Source organism: Furipterus horrens, unplaced genomic scaffold, assembly GCF_987537825.1.
Source record: "Furipterus horrens unplaced genomic scaffold, mFurHor1.1.pri manual_scaffold_10, whole genome shotgun sequence".
In the NCBI taxonomy this organism is placed as follows: Eukaryota; Metazoa; Chordata; class Mammalia; order Chiroptera; family Furipteridae; genus Furipterus; species Furipterus horrens.
Window position 1 is genome coordinate 1,461,708 of NW_028327180.1, and position 26,168 is coordinate 1,487,875.

General features: G+C 60.6%; 1 protein-coding gene across 1 annotated transcript in view; it reads left to right on the forward strand.

Moving 5' to 3' along the window:
* The window catches only part of SYNPO2 (synaptopodin 2), a 72,990-nt gene that overhangs the window by 30,981 nt on the left and 15,841 nt on the right, over positions 1-26,168 (forward strand). The window contains exons 2-4 of the mRNA XM_090288382.1: positions 15,095-15,246; positions 18,178-18,989; positions 21,261-23,410. Coding sequence (XP_090144508.1) covers positions 15,095-15,246; positions 18,178-18,989; positions 21,261-23,410 — 3,114 coding nt within the window. The remainder of the gene's footprint in view (positions 1-15,094; positions 15,247-18,177; positions 18,990-21,260; positions 23,411-26,168) is intronic.

Sequence of the window (26,168 nt, forward strand, 5' to 3'; positions counted from 1 at the left end):
GATGGCTGAAGCCAGGGCTTTTCCTTCCTGACCTGTCACCTTAGGGAGGGTGTTGGGTGGCTGCCCCGGGGGGCCCTGCCTCTGCCCGAAACGCCCTGAGCGGAGGCCCCAGAGTGCAGAGGGGGAGACGGGCCCTCCCTGGGGGGCGCAGGGGCCGCACGTGGTCGCCTTGTGGCCGAGCTCACTCCAGACCCGAGCCTGATGCAGGGCGCCCTTCCTCGCGGGGTCCCCCCCATGAGAGCCCTGCGGAGGCCCGGCCACAGGGGAAGAGCTCCCAGCCCCGCGTCCTCAGCCCTGGGACGCGACGCCCTGAGCTCCGAGGCGGTGAGGGTCGCACACAGGCCCGGAGGGGCCAGGCCAGCAGGGGCCCCGGCGGCGTCCCCGGGCCACGTGCGGGCACCCACCGCACAAGCACGGCCCGTGGCGCGGCTGCCGTTCCTTCTGCCACTGTATCTCCTGCGGGAATATTGGGAAACAACGCCTCCCTTTTCCCTCGCGCCCCTCAGGCTTGAAACACAACTTTTTTAGGTCGGGCTCGTGGCTTCGCTGTCTCGGGTCAGGCTGGAGCCCGCTGCGCCCAGAGAAGAGGTGGCTGTTCTCCGCCGCGGCCACCGGGAGGCAGCAGAGCCTCGGGAGCGGCGGGGCCGCCCGCCCGCCCGGGGTCCCTGCAGCGGCGCGCGGGGCGGGGTACCCACCGGCCGGTCACTGGGAGGCGCGGCCGCACCCAGCGCGCGAGGGCCGCCCGGAAACGCCTTCACGTCGTCCCCTGGACCGAAATGGCCCCCGGACGGCGCTTCGGGCCTTGCGCCGGCCCTTCCCGCTCCTGCCCGGCGGGGCGCCCTTCGCTGGCTCCCGACGCCGCTCCCCGACCAGCAGGCGCGCACCTGCGCGGCCCGCTCCCTGCGCTCTGCGCCTCGGGGGTAGGTCAGCCGCGGGCCCCAGCGTCGCGGTTCCCCTTTAAGGAGCACCTGGGAAACGGAGAAAGAGGCATCGTTCTCGCCACGCTTCCCCAAAGTCTGCGCGCTGCCTTCAGAACAAACCAGACGCCCGGCCGCAGCCCCCCCCCCTCGGCTTCCCGTGCCCACGGTCACCCCACGGGCAGAGCCACTCTGGGCCCGGGGCTCCCTGGCTCCCCTCCCGCCCCTCACCCCGCCCCGTGGGCCCCATGTTCTCTCCTGTGCACAGCGGGCCCAGCACGAGCTGAGCGGGCGTGGCCACCCGGGTCCTCGGGCGCCCGTGCAGGGCCCTCCTGCTTGTCACGTGGTTTGCGCCCTCAGCTCAGTGCTCCTCCCAGACGGGGTCTCGGGAAGTGGTTTCTGAGGGTCCTGGGTCCTGCAGACCCTGGGAAGGCCCCGTGAGAGCTGTCTGGGTGGGAGGCCCCGTGGGCTCCGTCCAGGCCACTGACCAGTACTGACCAGCTGGACGGGGCCCTCCAGCAGGGCCGCTCCCTCGGGCACACGGGCTCCGGCTGGTCCTGCTGCTCCAGGGCCCTGGGCTTGGGCCGGGCGTCTGCAGTGAGGGCAGGCACCCGGGGGCCCTGCGCTCACGCCAGCGTGGGCGCCTCCACTCTCCCGGGGTGGAGCAGGGCTGGGGGCTTCAGAGGCAGGGGGCCCCTGAGGTTCCTCTGGCTGGTCCTGCTGTGTGCTCTGCGCTCCTCAGCTGCTGCCAGCCCCTGGCCCTGTGCCTGGCTGTGCCTTGTGCTCCTGGCCCTGGCCCAGCCCCGTCGTGTCCCCTTTCACAGGGACGGCGGAGCCCTCAGGCTGAGTCCCCACAGAGGCCAATGCCAACAGCTCCTGTGTGGAGCAGGGCCTCCAACCTCAGCGGCCATCTCCTCTTCTTCACTGTGACCCCCGCAAGGGTGGGGGGTGGGGGCCTGCCCCTCTGCGCTGCAGACATGGGGCCCTTGACGCGGGAAGAGACTGAGCCCTGCCTGAGCCTCTGACACACTCAGAATTGATGCAAAGCCCTTTCTCCAGGGAGGCAGCCCCAGTGGGGGTTTCGTCCATCAGTAAGTCAGTCAATGCGCCAACAAGTATTTCCTGGATGCTGCAGAGGTGCCCGGGAGTGACAGTGCCCAGGAGTGACAGTGCCCAGGAGTGACGGTGCCCGGGAGTGACGGTGCCCAGGAGTGACAGTGCCCAGGAGTGACGGTGCCCGGGAGTGACAGTGCCCAGGAGTGACAGCACCCTGACCTTCCCTCATCCCTGACCTAGGATCTAATTCTGCACCCTGCCATCTGCCGTGGCCGCCCCTGCGACTGGGCCGGCTCGCCGAGTGGCATTCCACAGAGACCGATGCTGTGTCCGCGATCCTGCAGCCCCGAGAAAGCTAAGAGGAGCAGGGCGGCCACCCCAGTGTGACCCAGCGCTCAGGACCCTGCGTCCTGTGCCTCTGACGGTGCGGCGCGTCCTCGGTCCCCGTGCTGTGGGGGGAGAGAGTGTGCAGGCAGGCCCGTGAACCCCCCCTGCGCACACACCCAGCCCCCGCCCCGTCCCCGCCCCGCCAGCACACGTGACCTCCCTGTCCGAAGGCCACCAGTGGTGCTGGAACCCGGCTCACGGCCCCGCCCTGTCCCCGTCCTCCCGGGCAGAGGCCGGAGGTACTAACACGTTTCCAGTCACTTTGCAGCAGTCATGGCAGGAACCACATGAATGTACAACCCCGTTTCCTCTTTCCTATCAGTTTACTTTTCTGTGAACCCGAGATGGTGAAGCAGGTTCAACGTGTATTCAGACACCAACTCAGCCGGGCACTTCTGGGCCAGGAGTGGCCCTCAGGTCCCCGCACATTCTGCGAGGCCCGTCGGGGTCCGGAAAAGCAGGATTCCAGCGTCGCTGGCTCCGTGCGGGGGAGTCGTGTCTGAGCAGAACCACCGTGGCTGAGATCTGGAAAACCCCGCGCTTCTTTCTTTCCTGGGTCTTATGTGGTTTAGAAAGTGGCTTGAAAACGTGACCCTGATCTCAGTCCGCATTGGTGGCGCCAAGGCACCGAAGGGCCACAGCACGGCCGTCCCCGGCCTGAGAGGGGCAGTAGGCACCTGTGGCCACCTCTGCCCTCTCCCGTCCAAGGCGGGCCCCATGGGTGGCAGGGAGGTAGTCCGCTCCCAAAAGGGGTTCGGTCAGCGATGTCGCTGCCACACATCCCACACGCCGCGTCCGGGCGAGTGCGGCCCTCCGCTCCTGTCTCCAGCCCGTCCATCCGTCAACCAACGCGCTGGCGGGGCCCCGGCAGCCGGGAAGCAGCATGTTGCTCAGTGCGCCGCTGACGTGGCATCCAGCACCTTCTCCATCAACGTCTCGGAACAAGCCCGGAAAGCGCAGCCGGTGGCCGGCGTCTGTTCCTGTGGCCTGCACATGCGTTCTCGGTCTCACTCAGAAAACTGCAAGTTTGACCAAAGAACAGGAAGAAAGGGCCTCCTTTCAGGAGCTCATGATCTTACCCCTATTCTGGGTGAAACTGCAGATAAAGACGATGAGTTCATTGCCAATATGCAGTGGACTTGGGAAAAGGTTAATTGGCTGCGTCTGGTCCACAGAGCAACCTCATCAACGCGGAATAAACCGAGCACTGAGGTCTAACAGTGTTCCTTAGGGCTCTAAGACAATGTGTTTTCTCTTGGAACGTAGGATGTGCCCCCCAAATAACAGCAGGGGGAATTGAATAATGTGCTTTTCATTCTTTAGGATTTCACTTTGATGTAAAGCTAATGTCATGTTATTTTTAATTTTAGTCTTTTCACTTATTAAAATACCTAATATTCACCAGAATCATGGCTTCTAGGCTCTTCTCTTTATTTAATAGTGATGCACCTAAGAGAGAATAGGAACAAAATCGCTGCTTAAACACACTAGCAGGCTGTTTCTGTGTCCCACTTTTATTTGTCAAATGTTCATTGTTTTGGTTCCCTTACTCCATGTCTGGGTGTTAAGATGCTCTCTCTGTATTCTTCACAACAACATAGCAAGGCTACATCATCGTCATAACTCTGCGAGAAAGGACCGTGGCTCAGGAAAGTGATGTAACGTGAGGTCATCAGCTGGGCGCCTGACAGGCAGCCCTTTTCAATAAACATCAGCTGAAATGACCGTTCCTCCCGCACCCCCTGGGCCGCACAAGCCGCTCACGGGAGAGTCTGAGCTCAAGCTCAAACACAGCGGGAGGCTTCTGCTACGATGCTCACGCGCCTCCAATTTCCGACGCGACTTCATGAGCAGAAAGTCATTTGAATCCCGCTTCTCCGACAGGTAGAGCAATCAGTGCGTAAACGGCCCTCATCCACACCCCCACATGGGTTCACGTGTACCTGTGCGTCCCACTGTTGCCTGATCTCTGGTTTGGCTTGGGTTTTTGGTTTTCATGTTGCACACGCTCGTGCTTTTAGAAAACCTTTAGACCAAGGGCAGCGCTCTTTCCCGGGGACGGGAGGCGTAAACGGGAGGACGCAGGCCTGCTCCGAGGGCCCCGGCGCTTCCCTAAAGGCAGAGGCCCGAGCCCAGTGGCACAGACAGCAGGTCGAGTGACACCTCCTTCCAAAAATAGGACTTGCTGGCAGCGAGGAGGTGGGGCTCGGGCTTCTGGTTGATTTCGCCCTGGGGTGTGGCGGGTGCACCCCGGGCGGGCATCCTGGAGCGCAGCTCCACGGATGAGTCATTCTGGAAGAAGGCAGCAGGGACCGGGCCTCGATCTGTGAACTGATCACTGACCGCAGCTTTCTGGGGAGCGGAGGTTAGAAGTAGGGGCTCCCAGAGGGCTGCGTTCGGCACCCGGCAGGCGTCTCGGCCACTGCTGATGGCCCAGGAGCCCCAGAGTCAGCCGTTCGGGCCTCGGTCTCTGCCTCTGAAGGAAGGGTCAGCCTAGATGAGCAGACACTTCTCTAGAAGAGCGGGCGTTGGTGCTGGGCCCCTGATGAAAGAAGGAGGGGAAGGGGGTCACACAGCATGGGGTCCTTGGACGGACTAGCAGCAGTTTGGACACCACCCACATCCCTGGGACCAGCGCAGGGCCCCCAGGGTCTCATGCCCACAAGCAAGGGGCTGCTTCGGGCTCTGAGCCGGCTGGGTCCCAGGCCCCGTGGGGCTGGTGCTCGCCCCAGAGACAGACTGCGCCCGGAAGGGGGCTGCCCCTGCCGCCGCCTGCCCACCCTGCCGTGTCCTCTGCTGGGCCTCGGCCGTCTCCCCGGCCGGCGAGGGCCGCAGCCATGCCTGCTCAGCTCCCCACTGTGTCCCCGCGTCCGGTGCTCATGCACGCGCCCACTGAGTGCTGGAGGGAGGGACTCCTCATCCTCTGAGACCAAAAGCGTCCTTGCCTTGCAGGCCCCCTGTCGCAGGAGGCTGTCAGCCTCTGAGCACCTGTGGCCACCCGTCCTGCTGTCATGGCCTCAGTGTCCAGAGCCCGGGAGGCCATCACGGTACCCGCAGCCAGTGACGGGAGGCAGGGCCTAGGGTCACAGCCACCCTCGTCCCCTCTCCAGACCCCTCAACTCAGCCCTGCAGCCGCCACATGCTACTTAGGCAGCTCGATGCCGCAATTTACACGTGCAGGTGTGTGTCACCTTTGGGGGTGGACACCACGCTTCCTGTTGTCTGTTCATGGCACAGAGCGCACCGCCTGCCACCTGTCATCCCCTCTGACCTCGGAGCACGTCACAAGCGGACGGGGTCTGTCTAGCGAGGGACAGCGAGAGGGAGGCTCCCCAGCCTCCAGCCTCGGGGTGGCTCTCGGTTCCCGGGGGCCGCGGCGGTCCCCCCTCCGGGCCCCTGGGCCTGACCAGAGTCGCAGGCGCCACGTGCCCTTGCCCTGGCTCCGCCCACCTCACAGGCTGTTTCCACGCCGCGGTCAGTGAAGCGCCCCAGAGGCGTGACCACGGGACATCAGCTATTCCCCTTCATCTGCAGCTGAGGTCACTGCTGCCAGCGTCCGTCAGTCAGCAGGATGAGCCCATGGCCCTGGCAGCTCCTTCTGGGAAGTCAAAAATAGCACGCTCTCTGTCTTCAGATGCGTTCAGGCTTGCAAGGGAGCGGGGACCGCAGGCAGGACACTTGGAGACCGGAACAAACCAGGGTGCGGTCCGGTGCCAGCCTGAGTCACAGGGTCCTGGCTCCCGGCCTTGCCGAAGCCTCAGCTGTCCCCAGCTGGCCTGCAGGGTCTCCGCACACGCTGTCCACGGTCACAGCTGGCTGTCCCCGCTCCAGCCGCAGGCACAGGGTCTCACAGGCGTGGCCATGACCCACGGCCGGATGCTGTCAACCCCATTCCGCACTGTCTTGGCCTCATGGACCCTCTGGAAGGTCTCGGGGGCTCTGTCACTGGACAGTCCCTTAGGACCCGTCCCCCTGTCCTGGACCCTCTCCGTGAGCCGCCCACCACCCACGGCCCCGTCAGCGCACTTGATCGGGATCCGCATGTGCTCGGCGGCCCTGTCCCCCACCCCGCCCCCGCGGCGCGTTCTTCGCTGGCCCCTCTGTGTGGCTTTGGTGTCTCATCCGCTCAGGTCTGAGCGTCTTCTGTGAGTGGGTCGGGCTCTGGCTCTGTCCTTGGACGGCTTCCTCCACTCGGGACCCCGGCAAGGGGGCGGGCAGAGCTGGTTTCGTCTTCTCAAAAAAGGGCCAAATCCAGCAGGGCAGGGCAGAGAGCTCCCAGGGACTCGGTGCAGCCGTGGAATGGCAGGGCGACCCAGGACAGACTTCCGTCAGCCCATCACCGATGTGCAGACCTGGTCACAGAAGCAGGCGGGCAGGAAGGGAGCGTGTAGCGCGCGCACTCTGGAAAGGAGCAGCCCTTTCCGCGGCGGGGCCGAGGCGGCAAGCGCAGGCCTGCCGGGCTCTGTGGGCCTGAGACGTGTCTGGACACCTTTTCCCGGAGACAAACCCGCCTCCTTCTGCGAGGCCTCCCTCAGGGCGTTCGGTTTGAAATTCGACGGAAAAGCGCCGTCCCTGGGATCCAGTCGTCAAGGCGGCTTGTTAACAGGCTGCGTGAACACCTGATGTTTCTAAGCAGCCGAGGGTCCCGCCGCTACGCGCTGTCTGTGTGTGCCCCTCGCTGCAGTGGCATTTCCCACACGCCACGTCCCTCGTCGCTCTCAACAACTTCACGCGACCCTTGGCAACTCCCACGGGACAGACGAGGGAATTGGGGTCCCCGATCCAGCACGTGCTCACAGTCACACAGTCTGAGGGCACAGGACGGGCGTTTGGGGGGCCCATGGGGTGACGATGTGTTTCGGGGCCTTTGACGCCGGAGCCAGAGCAGCTGGGTTTGAACCTTCGCTGCACCAGTGACAGCTGACGACAGGGAGCCCGGGCCCGATGACCGACTCGTCTGCGCGTGAGGCGCCCCCTCTGCACCCCAGGGACAGCAGCAGCGCCGCCTCGTTGTGCTGTCGGAGGACCGAGGGCACATGTGGACGAAGAGCCCTTAGAGGGACGCTTGGAGCGTGGGAGCCTATCCAGCGTGCACCGTGGGCGTCACCCCGCCGTAGGCATGGCGCCCCCGCTGCCTGTGGTCAGTGAGCCCCAACTAAGGCACGGCTCCCTGCCCAGCCCCGTCCCCATGTTCCCGCGGCCCAGTCACCCCACAGGGTTTCGCCCTTTGCTCTGGGCACTTTCTCATCACCTGGGTGCAATGTTATCTTTCCTGAGTCCAGTTCGGGCCTCCCCTCCCCAGGAGGCTCCAAGCGTGGCCCGTCTCTCCCTTGGTGACACTGGGACTCCGTTCGCCTCTGATTCCTGCTCCCCCACACGTGCCACCCACGTGTCCTTCTGTCACCCTGCGAGCCTGGCTGTCCGGGCCGCTCCCTCGCCTCCACACTGACCCTGAAAAGCGGTCACCGGCCGGACCAGGTGGAACATAGCTGCTCTCAGGGAGACACGCGTGTGGGCCCAGGAGTAACTACAGCGCAGGTGTCAGCGGGGCCCCGGGGCAGAGGCCGGTGGGTGTGCGTCTGTGGTTCCGACTGAGGTTTGAACGGAGAGGCGCTGAGTCCGGGCGGGGGTGCTCCCGTGGGCCTGAGGAAGGACGCTCTGCGGTGGCCCGACCTGGTCAAGTTTGCCTCATCTGGGGCCACCCCTCACGACTCAGATTCTGGACCAATGCTGTCAGGGTTCAAGCAGCAGCTCATTCGGGGCACAGGGACTCCTGCTCCCTGGAGACACAGGTGGGGAGCGGGGAGCTGACAGTTGGGCTTCTGCCTTTGAAGAGATGGGGCCCACGGGCCAGAGGACTGACACCTGCGCCCTCCGACCCGTGCTGAGCACGCCTTGGAATCCAGGTGGGTAGGAAGCCAGGCCTGTGTGCGGGCTCAGAGCAGGGCGCGTGAGCTGGGACGGCAGGCGGTCGGGCCTGCGCACTCCCGGGCTCTGGGAGGCGCCCGTTCCGTCGGGCCGAGCCCTCGGCCTGGGTGCCAGCTCTCCTGGGTGCTACTTTTATGGGCACCGTGTCCCGCGCTTTCCTGACTTCCATTTCTGGACAGCCCCTCAGAAGGACACATTCTTTCCTTAGCGTGGTAATCCCTTCCACCAGGCCGCTGCGGCCGGAGCTCAGCCCATCCATCCGAAGTCAGCTCGAAAATTCCTGCTGCTGAGCTCAGAGCTACGCTCAGCGGCCACCCCCTGCCTGGTTTCCAAGGCCTTCCATCTCCCAACTCCTGCCACAGTGCTGGGCGCTGATGGGGGCGGGGGGGCGGTGCTGGCATAACACGGCTCTGCCTTCTGGACCCGGAGTCCTCGAGGACTGGCTGTGCTTGCTGGACACATTCTTCGGAAAGTAGGTATCAGTTAATCAGGGAGCATTACAAGGCCCTGAACTTGGCCCTCAATATATATATTCCGGTGCCCACCACTCACTGGCTTGGTCATGTTCTAAACTTGGCCGCCTGTGTGCTGTTCAGAGGGGTGAGCTCAGCAGGGTGCTCCCGGGGGGAGCAGGCCGAGTGCAAAGCCCATGTTAAAGGCCAGACGCTTCCTTGTTTGGCGACCCAGCCAAAGCCACTTATGGCAGCTTGTGTATTTTAGATATTCGCCTGTGTGTGTGGAGATGAGAATAATATTCAAGAAAACGTCTAGAAATTGTAATTCTTGCTTTTTGGCTGCTGGGGGACCTTGGAAAACAAAAGTTTAAACAAGCAAACAAGCTTCCTTGTGTGTTAGCTGGTGTCTGCTCAAAATTCACATCCCCCCCCCCCCCCCAGAAAGGTGCTCTGGGTTGGGAGTCAGGATCCTCGAGCTGTGTCCCTGGCCGTGCGACCGTGAGCAGGGCGCCCAACCTCTCTGGTCTCAGTTCTGTCCCCTGAAAGGAGCAGAGGACAGGGTGTGTTCAGTTTCTTCAATCCCACAGTCGTACGGCTCTGGGAGTCTGTGAAGTGTGATTCCAGCCAGTGGGTCAAGGCCTGAGACTTCTAAGTTTTCCTCCCTGCTCCCTCCCTCCCTCCCACGTGTAGCAGTGTTAGAAGACAGATTCTGGTTGAAATGACAGGTCAGTGAAGTCCTGACCGCCTCCTGAGAGCCTGACCTTGGGTGGGCACATCCCAGCTCAGAGACTCAGTTTCTTCTTCTGCAAAATGGATGCAGAGTCCCTGCCCCGCCTGGGGGTTGTGAGGGTCAGAAGTAGCGTGTGTGTAGCCAGTGGTGAGCGTGGTGGCGGTTACTGCTTCTTGACCACATCAGACGATAAGGAGGTTAAAACAATGTTCCTGTTTTCATAAAGACACAGTTTCGGAGTGAGGATAACATCTTCTCTAATAATTAAAATACAAATTATGAAGTGCCGGAATGGAGACTTGAAGCTACTTGTAATGAGCTCATAGACGGAATGCTTCTGCGTGGAGGGGAAGGTGGGGTGATCTGGTGGGAGCCCATCAGCTCTGGGCTCTGAAGGAAGACCCAGACTGGCAGGCCGGGGGGCAATTTGGGAAGCAGAGCAGCTTCCAAATGGAGGAGATGCTCTTCCAGGCTGTGGTCCTCTCCCAGCTCCCGGCTGTTGCCTGGAGCTCCCTAAAGGCTCTGACGAGGGGATGCCGCAGCCCACACGTTCGGCCCAGGAAGCCGTTTTCCCCGAAGGCATAGGCAGGGGAAGGGCGCAGGAGATGGAGACGCGCCTCCAAGCATGGCCCCCCGGGGACCAGCCTGGCCCCGCAGTGTGACTAGAGAGCTGGAGCGCCCCTGCCACTGCCCTTCCGTCCAGGTGACGAGGTTTGGTGACTTAAGGACGGGACGGCCAACACACAGAGGGTCTCAGAGAAGGGACATCGGAGAAGGGCATTCCTGTGTCCACCTTTGTTTTCTTTCAACGCCCAGGGCCTTGCCCATGCGTGAGAACCCAGGTTAGGGTCATTCCGTTTCTTCCTTCCTCGCGGCGGCCGTGGGAGAAGAGGGAGGCTTGCTGGGCAGCCGGACAGAATAGGAGACGAGGAGACACACACGTGGGACGCAGCCAGGGTCCCCGCCCTGTCCGTCCAATGGCCGGACTCACAGCTGCTGCCGAGGCCCAGCTGCCCCCTGGGTTCTGCGAGCCGGGCAGAAATGCCGGCCGAGCGGAGCGGCCGCTGCCACCACACCAGGCCCGTCGTCTGGGGCCTGCGACCTCGTCCCTGCAGCACCTGCCAGGGCTGCGTTCCAGGGGCCGGGGGAGGGGGGCGCAGAGCAGCGGGTTGGACAAGTGAGCACACGAATTCCACTTCTCAGAGTTTGAGCCCGGAGGGTCCGTGCCTTCCCGTGGCCTCCGCCCCCTCCTCTCCCAGCTCCTCTCCCAGCTCCTGCGGGGCCGTGAGGCTGGAGAGGCTCCGAGCACAGCCTTGTGAGGTCGCCCTCGGGGCCCAGGTCTGCGGGCTGAGTCTGAATGGGGCGGGGGAGGGACTCGGAGCTTGAACCTCGCCATCCGCTGGAGGGTCTTCACCCCCACGGCGTGCCCTCTGCCCTCATGCACCCTGTCAAGAGGTCAGAAGTCACTGCCGTCCCTGCGTGGCTTCACGCCCCAGAGGGGGTTCACTACCACCCTGTGAGGTGACCGCCTGGGCACTGGGCCCGCTCTGTGCAGGTAGGGGTGGGAGGATCCATCCACCGGACAGAAACACGGGGGGGGCGGGGGGGGGCAGCGCTTCGTCACCTCGAAACCAGGCCGAGCGTGCAGTCCGTTACGTGGACCGCCTGTGCCTTCCCGCGTCCACGTCCAGGCTGCAGACCAGGCACAGATGCCGAGGTAAAAGCAGCGCCTGCAAATGTCCCTTCACTGGACGCGTCCCTGTTCACCCGCGGATCCGGCAGGTGGCTGGCCTTTCCCGCCCATGGTCACGGACCGGAGTTTGAGGCTCTCACCCCACCAAACCGTCGGTGCGGCAGGAGAAACCCACGTGGGGCAGGGACCCGCGCCGACAGCCGTGTGCCAAGGAACGGGCTGGACCACGAGAGGCCGCAGAGGCGCGTGTGGCGGTCTGCTTGTTGCCTCTTTGTGACACCAGCAACGTTTTATTCCACAGGAGGTGCGTCGGGTGGGCAGCATCCCCGTTGGTGAGGAGTCGAGGTCTCTCAGAGGAGGAGGAGGAGACTCAATATTACTTAAATTTTCTTTTACAAGCTATTCGTCCAAGTAGGAAAGTCCTTGTCTCAAGAAATTAATATTTTTTGTTCTTTAAAAGCATAATGCCTGTAGGTTACTGCGTAGTCTGCTGGCGTGATATGAAGTGTTTATATACTAGCTCTCACTCATTCAGGTACTTGTGTATTTGTCTTGCATGCGACTTCTCCAGTCCCTCTGAGTGTGAGGACGTGCCGTTCTGCAGGCGGAGTTAATGAGCGTGGGGATCATTCTCCTTAGGAAACAAGGCCTCAGCGATTCCGCTGCTCAGTTTCAGGGTCGCGTGAGAACAGGCAGGAACGTAAAAGGCCATCACGCTGAGTTCCACGTGACAGCGAAGAGTCCCTGGAGATCCCATCTTCGGCACAGCGAGGTCTGTGGCCAGCCAGACGGGGCAGGCGGTCACTCAGGCCGGTCAGAGCCTGAGAGTGTTGTTGCCCTTGCGCCCGGCACGTTCAGCACCAGGGCCATTGGGGCTGCCGGGGGCGTCTGTGCGGCTGGAGCTACACGCGTGTTTTTCTAGAGCTCATTATGTGCCTGCCCGGCCCGCTTAGGGATCAAATTCAAGTTGCCGTCTCTCCATACACGTGGTGCGCCCGCCACTTCTCATCCAGAACGTCCTGGCTTTGTGGACCTTCATTTTCAGGACAATAAAAGTTATTTATCTAACCGTTTAGACTTTACATGTGTTTTTAATGAGTTCTTTTTCAAGTATTTGTTCATCTTCGTTCTAAATGTTTATAAAAAGAGCTGCCTGTCGTTCAGAAGCTGTGTGTGTCCCCCCCACGGACTCCAACGAAAAGCAGACGCGCGTCCCGCCAGCCCGGCCTGGCCGGTTCTCCTGAAGGGCTGCGTGTCCACGTTCCCAGGAAGGACAGGAGCGCAGAATACCATTCCATATTTGAACTCACTCCTCCAGCCGCGCGGGGCCTGCTTTGTAACAGCTCGTGGCAGCCCCATCACCGCCTGCTTCTGCCCGTGGGACCCGGCGGCACCCTGAGGACGTGGCCCGTGGGCGGGGCTGAGCTCCTGTCCTAGCCAGCTCCCAACTCCAGGAATGGCTCCAAGGCTGCTACCAGGAATACTTTCTGCTTTTATGGCAACTTGGTCCCTAAGGACAAAGCCAGTCACCCCAAAGGAAGGCATCTGCCACGTGTTCGTGTGGGTTCTGGTGCCCAGAGCAGACACGTTCCGTCTTCAACCCAAAACTCAAACTGACCACAGCCGAGGGAGCGCGAATTGAGGTTCGGAGGATGGAAGGCCCGAAAGCCCCTCCGTCTGCCTCCGCGTGCGTGGCGGCCGGGTCTGAACTCACCACTGAAGGGTCATCGCCACGTCCACACGATCGGCATGGTGGCGTCCCATCTTCGTCTCCTCCCACACTTCATGACGCTTCCTTTCCGGAGTCTCCTGCCCCCCTCTAGACAGCTGTGCCCGCGGGTGGCCCCCTCCCACCGTTCCTTACGAGTTCCCCATGAGCTTTCATTTCTCGCACAGTGGTTTCCTGGTTTGCTGTCCGCGGTCGTGCCCCGGCACTGCGCTCATCGGCCTGCTGTGTCGGCTCCCGGGTCCCCCCTTTCCTCCTGAGGGGGTGGCCCCGTCCCACTGACCCGGCGCCCGTTCTGGCTCTGCCCCTCCTGTCAGGCCTGAGCCGCCTGCACTGGAGTCTTCTCTTCTCTGCGCCTCTGACGTGGCTGCCTCCTCCTGTACCTGCTGTGTTGGCTGCGGCCCATCATTCAGCCTCAGTTCAGGGCTCACTGGCAGGAGGTAGGAGCCCCTGTGGTTATTCTGGTCAGAATGGGACCTGGTCAGTGCTGGGGACGCTCTGTCAGCTCTGGAAAGGTGGGCTCAGCACCCGCCCGTGACTGCCTGGGGGCTGGACCATCGGCCACAGTCAGACGCCCCCGGGCCAGCTCCGGGTCTCGGGTGTCCCCCCTTCCCCACAACCTGGGACTGCTAAGCTGCCAGTGCCCCTACTTTGCCCAGAGTGAATGCCCCTTCCCACCTTACCCTCGATCTGCAGGGAAACGTAATAAATAGGCCTGTCCCTTTCGTGTCTCAGTTATGAAATGTGTCCTTACTGAGGAAAAGACGGATAAAACGTTATCTTCCGTTACGGTGAGACAATAGCACGGATCCAGGACTGATGGCCTTGGAGAGCACTGGGTGGTGAATTCCTGATGGAGGCCCAGCCTTGTCACTGCTGATTTTAAACCCTGACCGTGTCTCGTTTTCACAATTAAGAGCAGCTTCAGGCCCTGGCCAGGGAGAGTGTCTTCCCTGATACGTCAAGGTTGCGGGTTCGATCCCCAATCAGGACACATACAGGAGTCAACCAATGATGCATAAATAAGTGGAACAACAGACTGAAATTTCTCTCTTACTCCTTTGCACCCTCTCTCTAAAATCAATAAAAATCTTAAAAAATAATATTTTCAGGAATTAGAGTTTTTACTCACGTGCCTGGTGCACAAGTATTTAAATTACAACGATATGTAACAATACACAATATGAGCTAAAGACCTTCTGTGCACTAATAAATGCTCTTCCTGATACCCCTGTGGGCAGGGCCGTGGTGGTGATGCTGGTGCCCGCAGGGGACGTGCTGGCGCGCAGTCTGTGCTGGGCTGGCAGTCCTCTTAAGAGTGGAGAGCCGAGTCCTTCGGGCGCCCGGGCGGTGAGGAAGGCATCGCCGTGGCTAGTCAGCGCGGTTCTGGAGGGAAAACGCCTCCTGCTGCTCGGACCAGAGGCGGGGCACTCCTGGCCCTGCGTGCAGACCCCGGTGCGTGCCGCCAGGAAGGCCGATGACTCCTGAGGTGACGTCTCGCTACCCTGGACACCGTGACGAGCTCCACGGGCCGGGCAGAAGGACACGCCGCACTCTGCCGCCCCCAGTGCAGGCAGGGGTGCCAGACAGCTCTGGTAACCCGGGGACCGCCGAGCTCCCCAGGACTGTGTCCTCGTCTCATCTGCAACCCCCGAAGCTGCGTGCGGCTCATCTCCCCGCTGTGCTGGGAAGACTTCCCTAATCGCCCCCCCCATTTTCCTTGCGGCAGTTAGTGCCCACCCCCTTCGCACTGCACCAGGCTCCTCCGATTTATCCGAACGGCGCGACTCGCTCTGCGACCAGGGTCAGATCTCCCAATGTGACATCAGTGTTTTTAATGTGAACTCGCCTTAAGTGTGTCTCCCCTCCTCTATTCCTTACTTCTCATATCATCACTCTCCTGAATAGGCTTCCTCTCCTTTCCTGTCTGTTTACAACGATATGCATTGAATGTGGGCATCGCGGTATGTACTACATTGTGTGTGTGTGTGTTCACGCGTGTGTGTGTGTGTGCGTGCGCGCACGCATGTGTGCAGCATGTTTAAGGCGGCCCTACAGGTTAACAGGCGGACACAGGACCAGGCTGACGCTGTAGTCTGTGCGTTTACCTGCTTCTCCCAGATGCAGGCGTCTTGGGGACAGGGGCCTGGTTTCTGCGAGTTACATGGTTGTGACGGCCGCCTCCTTCTCCTCTCCCCTCAGATCCGAAGCCAGAGCAAGGCATCGGGGGCGGGGCTGCGCGAGGGGGACGAGGTGGTCTCCATCAACGGCCACCCGTGTGCCGGCCTCGCCTACGCCCAGGTCGTCCAGCTCATGGAGAGCGTGACGGACTCCCTGCGCATGCTCGTCAGACGGTACGGCGCTCGGGCCGCAACGCCCGTTCTCTCTGGGAGCTCGACGGGGACGGTGGGGGACCCTGGGGGCAGGGGGGAGGGCGGGGGAGCCCGGTGAGGTGGGGGGAGCCGGGGGACCTCTGGAGGGAGTCCGTGCAGTTACACAGAAAAACCAGGGTTGGGAAAGTGGCGATTTTAATCCACTGCATTTTCTGGTTGATTGGAAATTAACTTGAAAATCACTGTTTCAAGAACATCATTGGAAGTCTCACCTTAGAGAGTTCCACATGTTGAGCATAATTTAGTCCTTCCAGCTCAAGGTTGGTGGTGGCTCAGGATCAGAAACTTGTAATCCCCAGATTCGCAGATGAATTAAAACCATTTAAATGTTAAACCATCACTCGGTACACTAGTTGTTTCATAGGAAGAAAATGCCTAAGAGAAGGAAAAGAGCACCAGAACCTTAGCAGCAGCTGGGCTCCTCGCACCAGTGTCTGGGTCTGGCCCGGAGGACGCGTTAGAGCAATGGGTTTGAACGGTCCATGCAAATGACTCGTGAATCCGGTCTCCCCAAATCCACCCTCCACACTCATTGCTGAAAATGCCGAAGTTTAAACATCAAAAGAAAAGAAAATAACACAGGCAATCACCAAAACCCTGTAGCATCCAGTTTCCATGCATGCAAAGCACTGTTCAGATCACCCCAGCCTCGCAGGGGGACCCTGGCCGCGAGGACAGAGACTCCGGGGGGCGGGGGGGATTGCTCGCCGGCACGGGGGTACCAGGGGCCTCTCACGGAGCCTGCAAGCCCTCCAGGGTTTGCCCCCCACTCTGCAGAGACCCGGCCCACAGCCTTCCCTCTCTGATGGTCGTTCAGCGTGACTCCATTTCTCTACAAATGTGGCCTCTCTGTGGCCAGATTCTTGTGAAAATAGAAGGAATCTAGCTTTATCGCAGGAGCTCCCGTCCAGAGCTTTACGCACGCGGCCCAGCGTCCCCGCCCCAGGATCCCGCCTATTTGTGACGCTGCCACTTAGACCTTTTGGGAAGGTCTAATGACTGCCCAGACGGGGAAGTACCCTTTCTAATCTGTGCCCTCTCCGGGGACTGCATGATTTAAGGAGGACCGTTCTCTGGAGCGTGCTGTGGTCCGGGACATTCCCCCCACCCCCAGCCCTCATTTGGCTGCGACGCTGTCACTGGGAGAACCAGGGCGGGGGGCAGGGAGCAGTCAAAGCCGGGTCCGAGGGCCACAGTCACCGTCAGAAACACTCAGACGAGTTCTCTGCTACTTTCAATAAGTGGCATCGGGATTATTATTATTTTCTCTGAAGTATTTTGACTTCACCAAATAAATAATGGGTGATATTGAAAATGGAATCTCAAATCAATACCCACCCAAAGGCAGCCAGTGTACCGCCATCACCACCACCATCACCACCGCGCTGGTCTCTGAGCATCGTGCCCTGGGGCTAAATCTCTCCCACCCCTAGAGCTGTCCTTTGTCACTGGGGGACAGCGTTTCGCTCTTCCTGGGCAGCTTCCCAGGGACAGCTAGGTCAGGCTGTCCTAAAGCACGTCTTCATCATTGTCTCTATTGTCTTAAATTGTATTAAAATAAGAAATTTTTTAAATTATGCAATTATGTGTTGGAGAGAAGGAAATTTTACCCTACCAGTCTAGGCTGTTCCGGCTGGCCTAAGAATTATGTTGCCGTGAAACCGATGAGCAGGAACAAATAACCAGATTTAATTACGTTTGCGGGCACAGGGGCTCATCTGGGCTGGGGGCCCCGGGCCGGGTGGGCTGGGACGCCACCCTGAGCTAAGGCGGCGCGGCTTCCAGGGGCAGGGAGGCCAGAGGGTCTTCCTGAGTCTTTAGTTCCTTAAAACTAAAATAACCCTCCTGCCAGGGAGACCCCGTTTGAGGTGCCCAAGATTGTTCTCCTACGTTGGACACAAAAACTGTGGCATTGAGCACCTAGGAGACTGAATGGAAACGAGTGTTTTCAGGGGCACAGCTGTCGTCCCTGGAGCGTTCATGGTTGCCTGCGTGTGTGACCATGTTCCCTCGGCTACCGGTCAGTGTTCTTGTTTGTCCAGCCAGGGAGCCTGTACCACGGCCTCTGGGGCTGGGACGAGTCCCGGCTCCCAGCTCCACATCCCAAGTCACTGTGACAAGATTCGCAGGGATTCTCTAGTTCCCGCCTTCACCCCCCTGACCTCCATAAGAAAGATCCTATTTGCTGCCCTGGTGTTTTTAAGATACATATTATAATTTTCTTTTTGTATTACCAGGAAGCCTTATAGATTACAGGCTCAGAGGAAGCTGCCTTTCCTTTGATTGTTTTAGCTTCGTTTCGTTTAGTTTAGTTTAGTTTAGCGACACGCAGACAAAAGTGAGGTTCGGAGTAATTCTAAGATGAGGCTGAACTTGTCTGCCCCCCAAAGTTCTGTGGTAGCGCCCTGGTGTGGACGGGACAGAGGGCCCGCGCCCTTCAGAGGCTGGCACCGCACCGGCCAGGGGCGTTTGAGGAAGGAACAGGGCGGAGGGACAGGGCTTCGTCATGTGCAGGCCTAAACGCAGTCCGTGGGATGGCGACATGCTTTGCCAATATTATAACAGCTTTTTGAAAACCAACTACAGATAAAGAGCAGCCATGTAGCTATAACCTGTCCTTTTAAAAAAATAAAAGCCGAGTTTAGGATGGATTTGGGTTTTAAAATCTCTCGTAAGCATTCTTGCTTGGCTTTAAAGAAGAAGTTATTCGGAAGCCCTTTGAGTGATCACGTAAACACGCTACCCCCTTGTGCTTCCGGATGTGCCACTGTGGACCTCTGGGAGGCAGCCTGGGGACAGGGTCGCATGTCAGCCACCAGGAGGGTGTCAGGCAGGGCCTGGGCAGGTGTGGGCGCTCTGTGTAACGGTCTGGGACAATTTCTCTGTGCGCAGACCTTCCAGTGGGACAAGTGAGACTCTGCTCTCCGACACGGGAAACAGAACCCAGCAGCATGCTCCCCACAAGGGCTACATGGAAAGTACCACCCTGCAGATCCGACCGGCCCCCCGGAGCCAGGACAGGGGGCCCCGCATCGCCCCAGGCGTGAGTGGCGCCCCTCTTGCCAAGGACCAAGGAAGTGGCCCTGCTTTTCCTGGGAGCAGCAAAGAAGAAACAGGGCTGAGCTACCCTGGGGTTCCCCGTGCACCTGACACCCCCAGAGGATGCCCCGCAGAGGAGCTGGTCTGGCGGGAGAAGGCGGACGCGGGCCGGCTGGGCCCTGCGGTTGAGCTGCAGTTGTCCCCGTCACAGGAGGCGCGCCCGGGCACCGGCACCCACATGGCGGCTCTCCTGGGAGCCGAGAAATCCGAGTGTGCTGACCCAGGTCCTGGCTTAGGCTGTGGCGGCGCCGCCCACATAAATGCAGTCCCCACCGGGGAGGAGGGGGGCCCGCCTCTGAGGTCCAGCAAGACCATCCAGATCTGCAGAGGCCGAGAGCTGAGCGGGCCCCCGGGGAAGGAGGCCGGGGGCGCGAGGCTGCCCCTCGTGGAAGTGATCTTGGACCGCGCTGACAGGCAGCAGACAGGAGGGGCCCGGCTGCCCGCGGCGGCAGGGGGTGTGGATTCCCTGGTGGAAGGAGGGCCGTCGGAAGCACCTCCCTCTCTGGTAGCCTGTGCCGTCTCTTCAGAAGGCACAGAGCCGGGGGAAGAGGCGCCCGCAGACAGGGATCCCAGCAGACCCCACAAGCACAGAGCACGCCACGCACGTGAGTCCTGCCGCGGGGCTGCCAGGGGCGGGGGCTGCGTGTCCTGCTGCTGCTTGCCTGCGGGGAGGGCTTTTGCTTTAATAGGTTTTCCTTATGTCTTTCATTGGCTCTTTTTGAAAATTCTTAATGTACAAAGTGACAAACACGAAACTGTGGACAGTAGCAGTTTTCGAACTGGAAGCAGCAAGTTTGGACTTTGTGACAGAGTTCGGGGTTTTCCATGCACTTCTCTTACCCCGAAGGCACCGGCGCGGCCCCAGACAACGCCGGGGTAAGGCTGCCCGTTCGGTTAGCCTCTGCGAACGCAGCCTCAGGGAACACCCCTCGGGAGGGCTGTGGACTCCGGGTGTCCACGCCAGGGACTGTCGAGCCTGCTTCTCAGAGCGTCTGTAAAATGCAGGCTGCACCCTGACAGCAGAAGCAGAGCCTCGCTTTCAACTAAGTCACTTGCAGCGTGATGACGCGGGCAGAAGTGAGTTGACGGACAAGGGCATGTGGCACCCCGGTCGGTTATGTGATCCTGCCCCTCGGGCAAGTCTCTGCTGCGCTGCAGAGCGTTCCTTCTGCCCTCTGGACGCCCCGGCCTGTCTCCAGGGCCACGCGGAGGCAGGCCCCTGTCCGCAGACAGAAAACGCGTCCCCGTTTGAGGCTTTTCCAGGGTTCTATTTTACCCAGGGGCGTGATCAGAGGAGGAAGGGTGAGGATAAGAGCGGCAGTGAGGCTTTATGGTTTTTGTTCTTTTCCTCCTCTGTCCCCACAAATCTTGGGATGTCAGCAGAGGAGGGAAAGGCGGACAGGCAGAGGCACGCGGGTGTCTGAGTGACAGTCAGCAGCCAGGAATCTGCTTATTCGAGGCAGTGGAGTCCTTCTTCCAGAGCCTATTTTTAGCACGGCCACTTGCAGCCCCGTCGGCCAGCGCCGTCCACCACCCCGTTGACTGGAAGCGTCTGTCGGCATCTCCACGCTTGTAGACGTGAGACAAGCGTGTCGGGGCGGTTCACATACCTTGCGTGTTGGAGTGACGTCAGCAGCAAGGGCACAGCTGTGACCGTCGGTTCCACAGCCCGTTGTGTGACACATCACAGAACTCTGGCGTTGGGACTGACCACACATTTTATTCTTCCCTCCTAGTAGGAGTCCGTGACCATGAATGTCTAACTTTGTTATAAAACTATTTACTATGATTGATTTTATACTTTAAAATTAATTGTTAAGTATGATTTATTTTTTAGTACAAAAAGAGCAGATTTTCAGTCATAAAATACTCAAAAATTTTTTTGGAAATTTCCACGTAACTATTTTGAGGAGTTCAAGACTTATTTGTGAATATGCTCATTATCATTGGATGCATGACCACAATTAAGTGATGCTATAAATCAACTTCCTTTCAATTTCTTTTTATAACAATGATACATATTTTAAATTTAAATGTTTATTTTAAAACTGTCAAACTCATTTTAACTGATTTAATCTCTGTATCAGCTCTTACCCACAATTAATAGGGTCCCTACTCATATAATTTTTAAGTTTCACCAAGATTTACACTTATTCTTGCTGCAACTGAAGTAGGATTATATTTTTAAAATACCAGTACATTACCAAGTTATCTAGACAGCCGAGCTCAGGTTTCTTACATTCACAATGATCTAATGTTCTGAATTATTATTGATCATGATTCAGTACTTTCAATTATTACTCATTTAGTTTTCTGAATTTATACTAACTCACTCCCCATAAGTGGAAAGACTTTGGAGGAAGGACAAAGCCAGGAAAGGAAAAAGGAAGAAAACGTGAATATCTGAAGTCATTACATTAAAACATGAAGCTGAATAGCATTTTTGTCCCCCTCCCCCACCCTGACTTTTTAAAATATCTTGGGAAGTTTTATGTGGACATTTTATTTCTTAAATATGGAAGTGCAAGATACGGCTGAACTTTCCAGAAAATGTCCTTAAATGGCCTCCTTTTTAGTTTTGATGGCATTTGATTAACTGAGTGAGATTGCGGGCACCCTGTCCTGTCCCGGCTCGGGGGTCCCCAGAACCAGATGATGAAGGTGTTTTCCCGAGCAACGGCCGGGGGGGGGGGGCCGGGGCGCAGGCACGCGAGTCCTGGGAGACGCGCGGGTGGAGGGGCGCGTGGGAAGGAGCAGGGCTGCATGGCTTCGGCGTGGAGCGCGAGGGCGGGCGCGGGTCGTCCTCCCCGGGGGGCAGCGGACCCCCTGGGAGCCTGCCTCGCCCTCCCGCTCAGCGTCCCTCTGTTCCTCCCCAGGGCTGCGGAGGAGCGAGAGCCTCTCCGAGAAGCAGGTGAAGGAGGCCAAGTCCAGATGCAGGAGCATCGCGCTGCTGCTGACGGCCGCCCCCAGCCCCCCCTCCCGCGGGGTGTTGATGTTTAAGAGGCGGCGCCGGCGGGCCCGGAGGTTCACGCTCGTCAGCTACGGGACCGGGCAGCTCCGGCGGCCGCGGGAGGACCGGGGGGGCCCGGACGACGACGACAGCGACAGCCCCTGCGAGGAAGCGCTGCTGGGCGCCAGCGAGTCGGACGCCGACGAGGAGCCGCCGTCGGACGCCGACGACAGCGCCCAGGACTGGGACTCCGGACTCGGGGGCATTGAGAGGAAGCTGACCCCGGCGGGGAAGATGGAGATGCTGCCCGACACCTCGGGCAAGGGCGCCGCCATGTTCGCCCGGAGGAGGGAGCGGATGGACCAGATCGCGGCGCAGCAGGAGGACGCGGCGGGCGCGGGGGCGCACGGGGCGCAGGCGGACGGGGCGTCCTACCGGCTGACGGAGGAGACGGCGGCGACCAGGCAGAGCTGCGTGAGCAGGAGCTACATCGAGGTGAGCCCCGGCCCCGGCCCCGGCCACGCGCCCCAGCACAACGGCTTCGGTGCGGCGCCCTACGCGGAGGAGGCCCCGAGGATGGTCCCCACGAACCGGACGGCCCGGCCTTTCCCGGGGTCCGGCGCCCAGCCCGCAGCCGCCTTCTCTCCGCCCCGCGGCGTGGTGAGCCCCACGGCTGACTTCCCCGCGCCCCCGCCCTACTCCGCGGTCACGCCGCCCCCGGGAGCCCCAGCGCGCGCAGCGACCAGCCCGGTGGCCGGCCCCTCGCAGCCCCCGCCCTGGCCGCAGCCCGCGCCCTGGTCCCCGGAGCGCATGGCCTCCCGGGACGAGAGGATCGCTGTGCCTGCCAAGAGGACGGGCATCCTGCAGGAGGCCAAACGCAGGAGCACCACCAAGCCCATGTTCACGTTTAAGGAGCCCAAAGTGAGCCCCAACCCCGAACTCCTGTCGCTTCTCCAGAACTCGGAAGGCAAGCAGCGGGGTGCCGGGGCTGGGGGCGACTCGGGCCCCGAGGAAGACTACCTCAGTTTAGGGGCAGAGGCCTGCAATTTCATGCAGAGCCCCTCCGCCAAACAGAAGACCCCGCCTCCTGTGGCTCCGAAACCCGCAGTCAAGTCCTCCTCTTCCCAGCCGGTGACTCCGGTGTCTCCAGTCTGGTCGCCGGGTGTGGCTCCAGCCCACCCTCCTGCCTTCCCCGCTGCCACCCAGTCACAGGGCAGCATTGCGTCATCCATCAAAACAGCCCAGCCGCCCTACCCCCCTGCGCGGCCCGCCAGTGCCCTCAGCCTGGCCGGTCCCTTCCGAGGACCCCAAGCAGCAGTGGCCAGTGTGCACTACGGCTCCGGCACAGCCAAGCCAGCGGCCCCCACGCCTGCAGGGGGCGCCGGGCCCACCCACGCTGCAGGGCCGCCCAGCGAGCTCCCCGGGATGCAGGGCAAAGGGGCCCAGCTCTTTGCCAAAAGGCAGTCGAGGATGGAGAAGTACGTGGTGGACTCGGGCACCGTGCAGGCCCACGCGGCGCGCGCCCAGTCCCCCACGCCCTCCCTCCCCGCCACTTGGAAGTACTCCCCCAACGTCCGGGCACCGCCTCCGGTGGCCTACAACCCCATCTACTCGCCCTCCTACCCCCTGGCCGCGATCAAGCCCCAGCCGTCGGCCCCGCAGGCCCCCAGACCCAGCAGGAAAAAGGGCAAGAAGCCACTCAATGCTCTGGATGTCATGAAGCACCAACCGTATCAGCTGAACGCCTCCTTGTTCCTGTTCCAGCCTCCAGACGCCAAGGCTGGCCTCCCGCAAAGGTCACCCACCAAGGTCAACGCGCTGCCGGCCACGAAGCAGGCTCTCCCACCCCCGGCGGTGAACGCCAGCTCGCCCGCTGGCGTGCGGGCCCCGTCCGTGTACTCCGTGCCAGCCCACAGCCCCCCGCCAGCCTTCTTCCCGGAGGCCACCTTTCCCGTCAGCGCGTCCCCCGTGCCCGGCGGCATCCCCAGCTCCCCAAAGCAGGAGGCGGCCTCCGCCTCGTCTTTCCTGGCACCCAGGCCCAAGTTCTCGGCCAAGAAGAGCGGTGTCGCAGTGCAGGTGTGGAAACCCTCGATCGCGGAGGGGTAACGGTGCGGAAGCCGGGTGTCCGCTGTGCTTGCAGCTCATAGCTGGCCGTGTCACTTGAGTCCCTGTGCGTGCCTAGCGAGTCCTCCACTTACTTAACGTCACGTGTCACCTCCCAGTGTGGGTCCAAGGAACATAATATCCGTGAGCAAAACTAACTCAGCTTGACTTCAACCACATTTACCTTTTCTGTGCACTTAAAAAACCTGGGGCACCCCAAGTGAACACATACCATGGTATTAAGTAAGCAGGACACTTAGGGTCCACGTGGTAGCCGCGGGACGGACAGCGATCAGCGTTAGCAAACACTAGGGCGCAGCCCTTCTGGAGCAGGGCAGCTGGGCTCAGGGCGACAGCTTCCACGCTGCAAGCTTGCCACACGCGGGGACTGAGGTTTCTCTTCAAGTAGTGCTTTATTGCTAGCGTTGAGGGATGAGAAATTTACTGAGGACAGGGACTAGCTGCGGCCGGTCCCTCAGCCAGCTGGGGGACTGCAGAGACGGCTCCTGGGACCGTTTGCATGTACGAGTTTAGTTAGAGGGTGAGAGAGAGGGTGTTGATCGTTACTGAGCAGTTACGGTATTTGGTTCCCAGCCGACGTCTGACATACGTGAGGTCATTTCAGGAGACAGCCTTAAAGTAATGGGACACGGCGAGAAGGCTGGGTGCCCTGCCGCCCCGCCCCCGCAGTTACCTCGGGGACCTAGCGAGCCCGACTACAGGTTCCCGGGAAGCACGTTGGTCTTCCCGAGCCGAGGCGGGTGGCAGAGCGCAGCGCAGAAGCGCAAGGCGCAGGCCCTGTGGTCTTCCCACGGGGCCACAAGGTGCAGAGCGCGGGCTCCGGGCCACGGGCCGACTGCAGCCGGAGGGGCCAGTGTGCGGAGGCCGAGGTGCGCACCCGCGTGGCTGCACGGGTGTTTTCCTTGTTTGTTTGGCTCTTTGACAGTGGCCTCTCCCGCTGCGTCTTGCAGCTCCAACCTCACACCTTCTTCACCTTCTCCTTTATCTTGGATGGACCCGGAGGGCTGAGACAAGGTTACCTTGCAGGTTTGGGTGGGCCCCCCCTTGTGCCGTCACCCAGCTGGCCGTGAGGGTGGCTGTGTTCCTGACAGCACCGAAGGCCTTGCTCATGTCTATTTTAAGTCCGCTCTGGCCAACCGTGGAAAGTAGTCGCCACGAGTTCATGCAGAGAACCACAGAGCGCTTCTGACGGCTCCGGGGAAACCCTCCTCCTCCTCACAGGAGGTCTGTCGAGAGACCTCCCTAAACACTGGCCGCCACTGTGTCCCCCGGGACTCACTCCTGCGTCCCCGGCTCTCCGCTCTCCCTGTCAATCTGCTGTGTTGTTCACCATCCTATTAAAGTGGTACTTTCTTCTTTATCTGTATGTAGTTTTTAAAAATCTGTCTCTGGGCTGTTCTGACCCACATTTCTCTTCTGTTGCTTCCCAAACACCTGCGTTTCCTTTCTGTGAGCTTGTCAGTTTCTCATAAAACGACAAGCTTCAGTATTCTAAGACGTGGCACCCAAAGGGGAGAGTGACGTCGCTGCAGAGCCCTGGGCCGATCCTCCCGCCTCTTCTCTGGGAGTGTTTCCATTGCCCGTGGTGGCCGTTTATCTAGAGGGTGTAGCTTGGCCTCTCCTTCACCTCCTTGGGAAACCGCTGAGAAGGTGGACGCGGGCGTGGGAGGGAGCCGTCCGTCAGGTCTGTAACGCCGCTGTCCGCGTCACTCCTTCCCTGCAGAGGCGTCTGTGGAATGCTGTGCCTTCTGCATTCTTTCTAACAGAACCACCAAAAAAGGCTCCCTGGGGTCAGGCATGCGAGGAGATCGCTTTTCACCCCTTTGCGTTCTTCACAGAGCATTCAAAGAACGGCACGAATGGGAGGAAAGGTCACGGGTCGCAAGGCAGCCGTCTGAGATCATCGGTGTGGAAGTAGCCCAGGACGGTGACGACCACGGCCTCCCCACCTGTCCAGCGGCCTGCGGTTTGCAGGCGTGACGGGTGTTTTTGGTCCCCTTCCTGTGGGACAGGTGGTGATTTTAACAGAGCCACCTTTGGGGTTCATGAGTAATGACACGATGAACATAACAGACTGTCATGGGGCCCCCAAAAGCTCGTAAGACACATGCCAGGCAGAGCAGTCACTGCCGCAGCTGGGACGCAGGAGCATAGGGTTCATCTCCAGTGACACGGCCCCCATTGCGGACAGGCAGTGGCGGGGGCCCGGGCCGGGCCTGCTCCCCGGGGAAAGGGAGATTCCTTTGCCTTCTCTCCCCTCCCCCAGCCCCTGCGAACCTGCCTGTAGCATAAGCTGCTGGTGCTGCCTTTCTGTGGCGCGACGCCAGCATAGAAGGTGGGGGACCGAGGACCCGGGAGCCCAGCCTCCCTCCCGTGGGATGCCCTTTGCAGCCTGGGTGTGGCTGGCTTTGCTGTGCTGGCTGGTTGTGGGGTTTGGGGGGGCAGTCTTTGTGGCGTGTTTAGCGCCCTGCCCCTCCCCCGCGCTGGTTTAGCGAACGTCTAGGCCGTGCACGCACGGAGCCTGGTCTTCGTTGCAGACGCCGTAGCCACGAGGAGGCGCTGACCGCCCACGTCCCGTAGGGTGCGCAGCCTCCACCAGACACCGGACAGCCAGGCGCGCGGGGGCTCAGCCGCGCCCTTCCAGCCTGGCAGGAGGACACAGCGCGTCCCAGCTGGTCAGACTCGGGGTCGGAATGCCGCCACTGGGCTC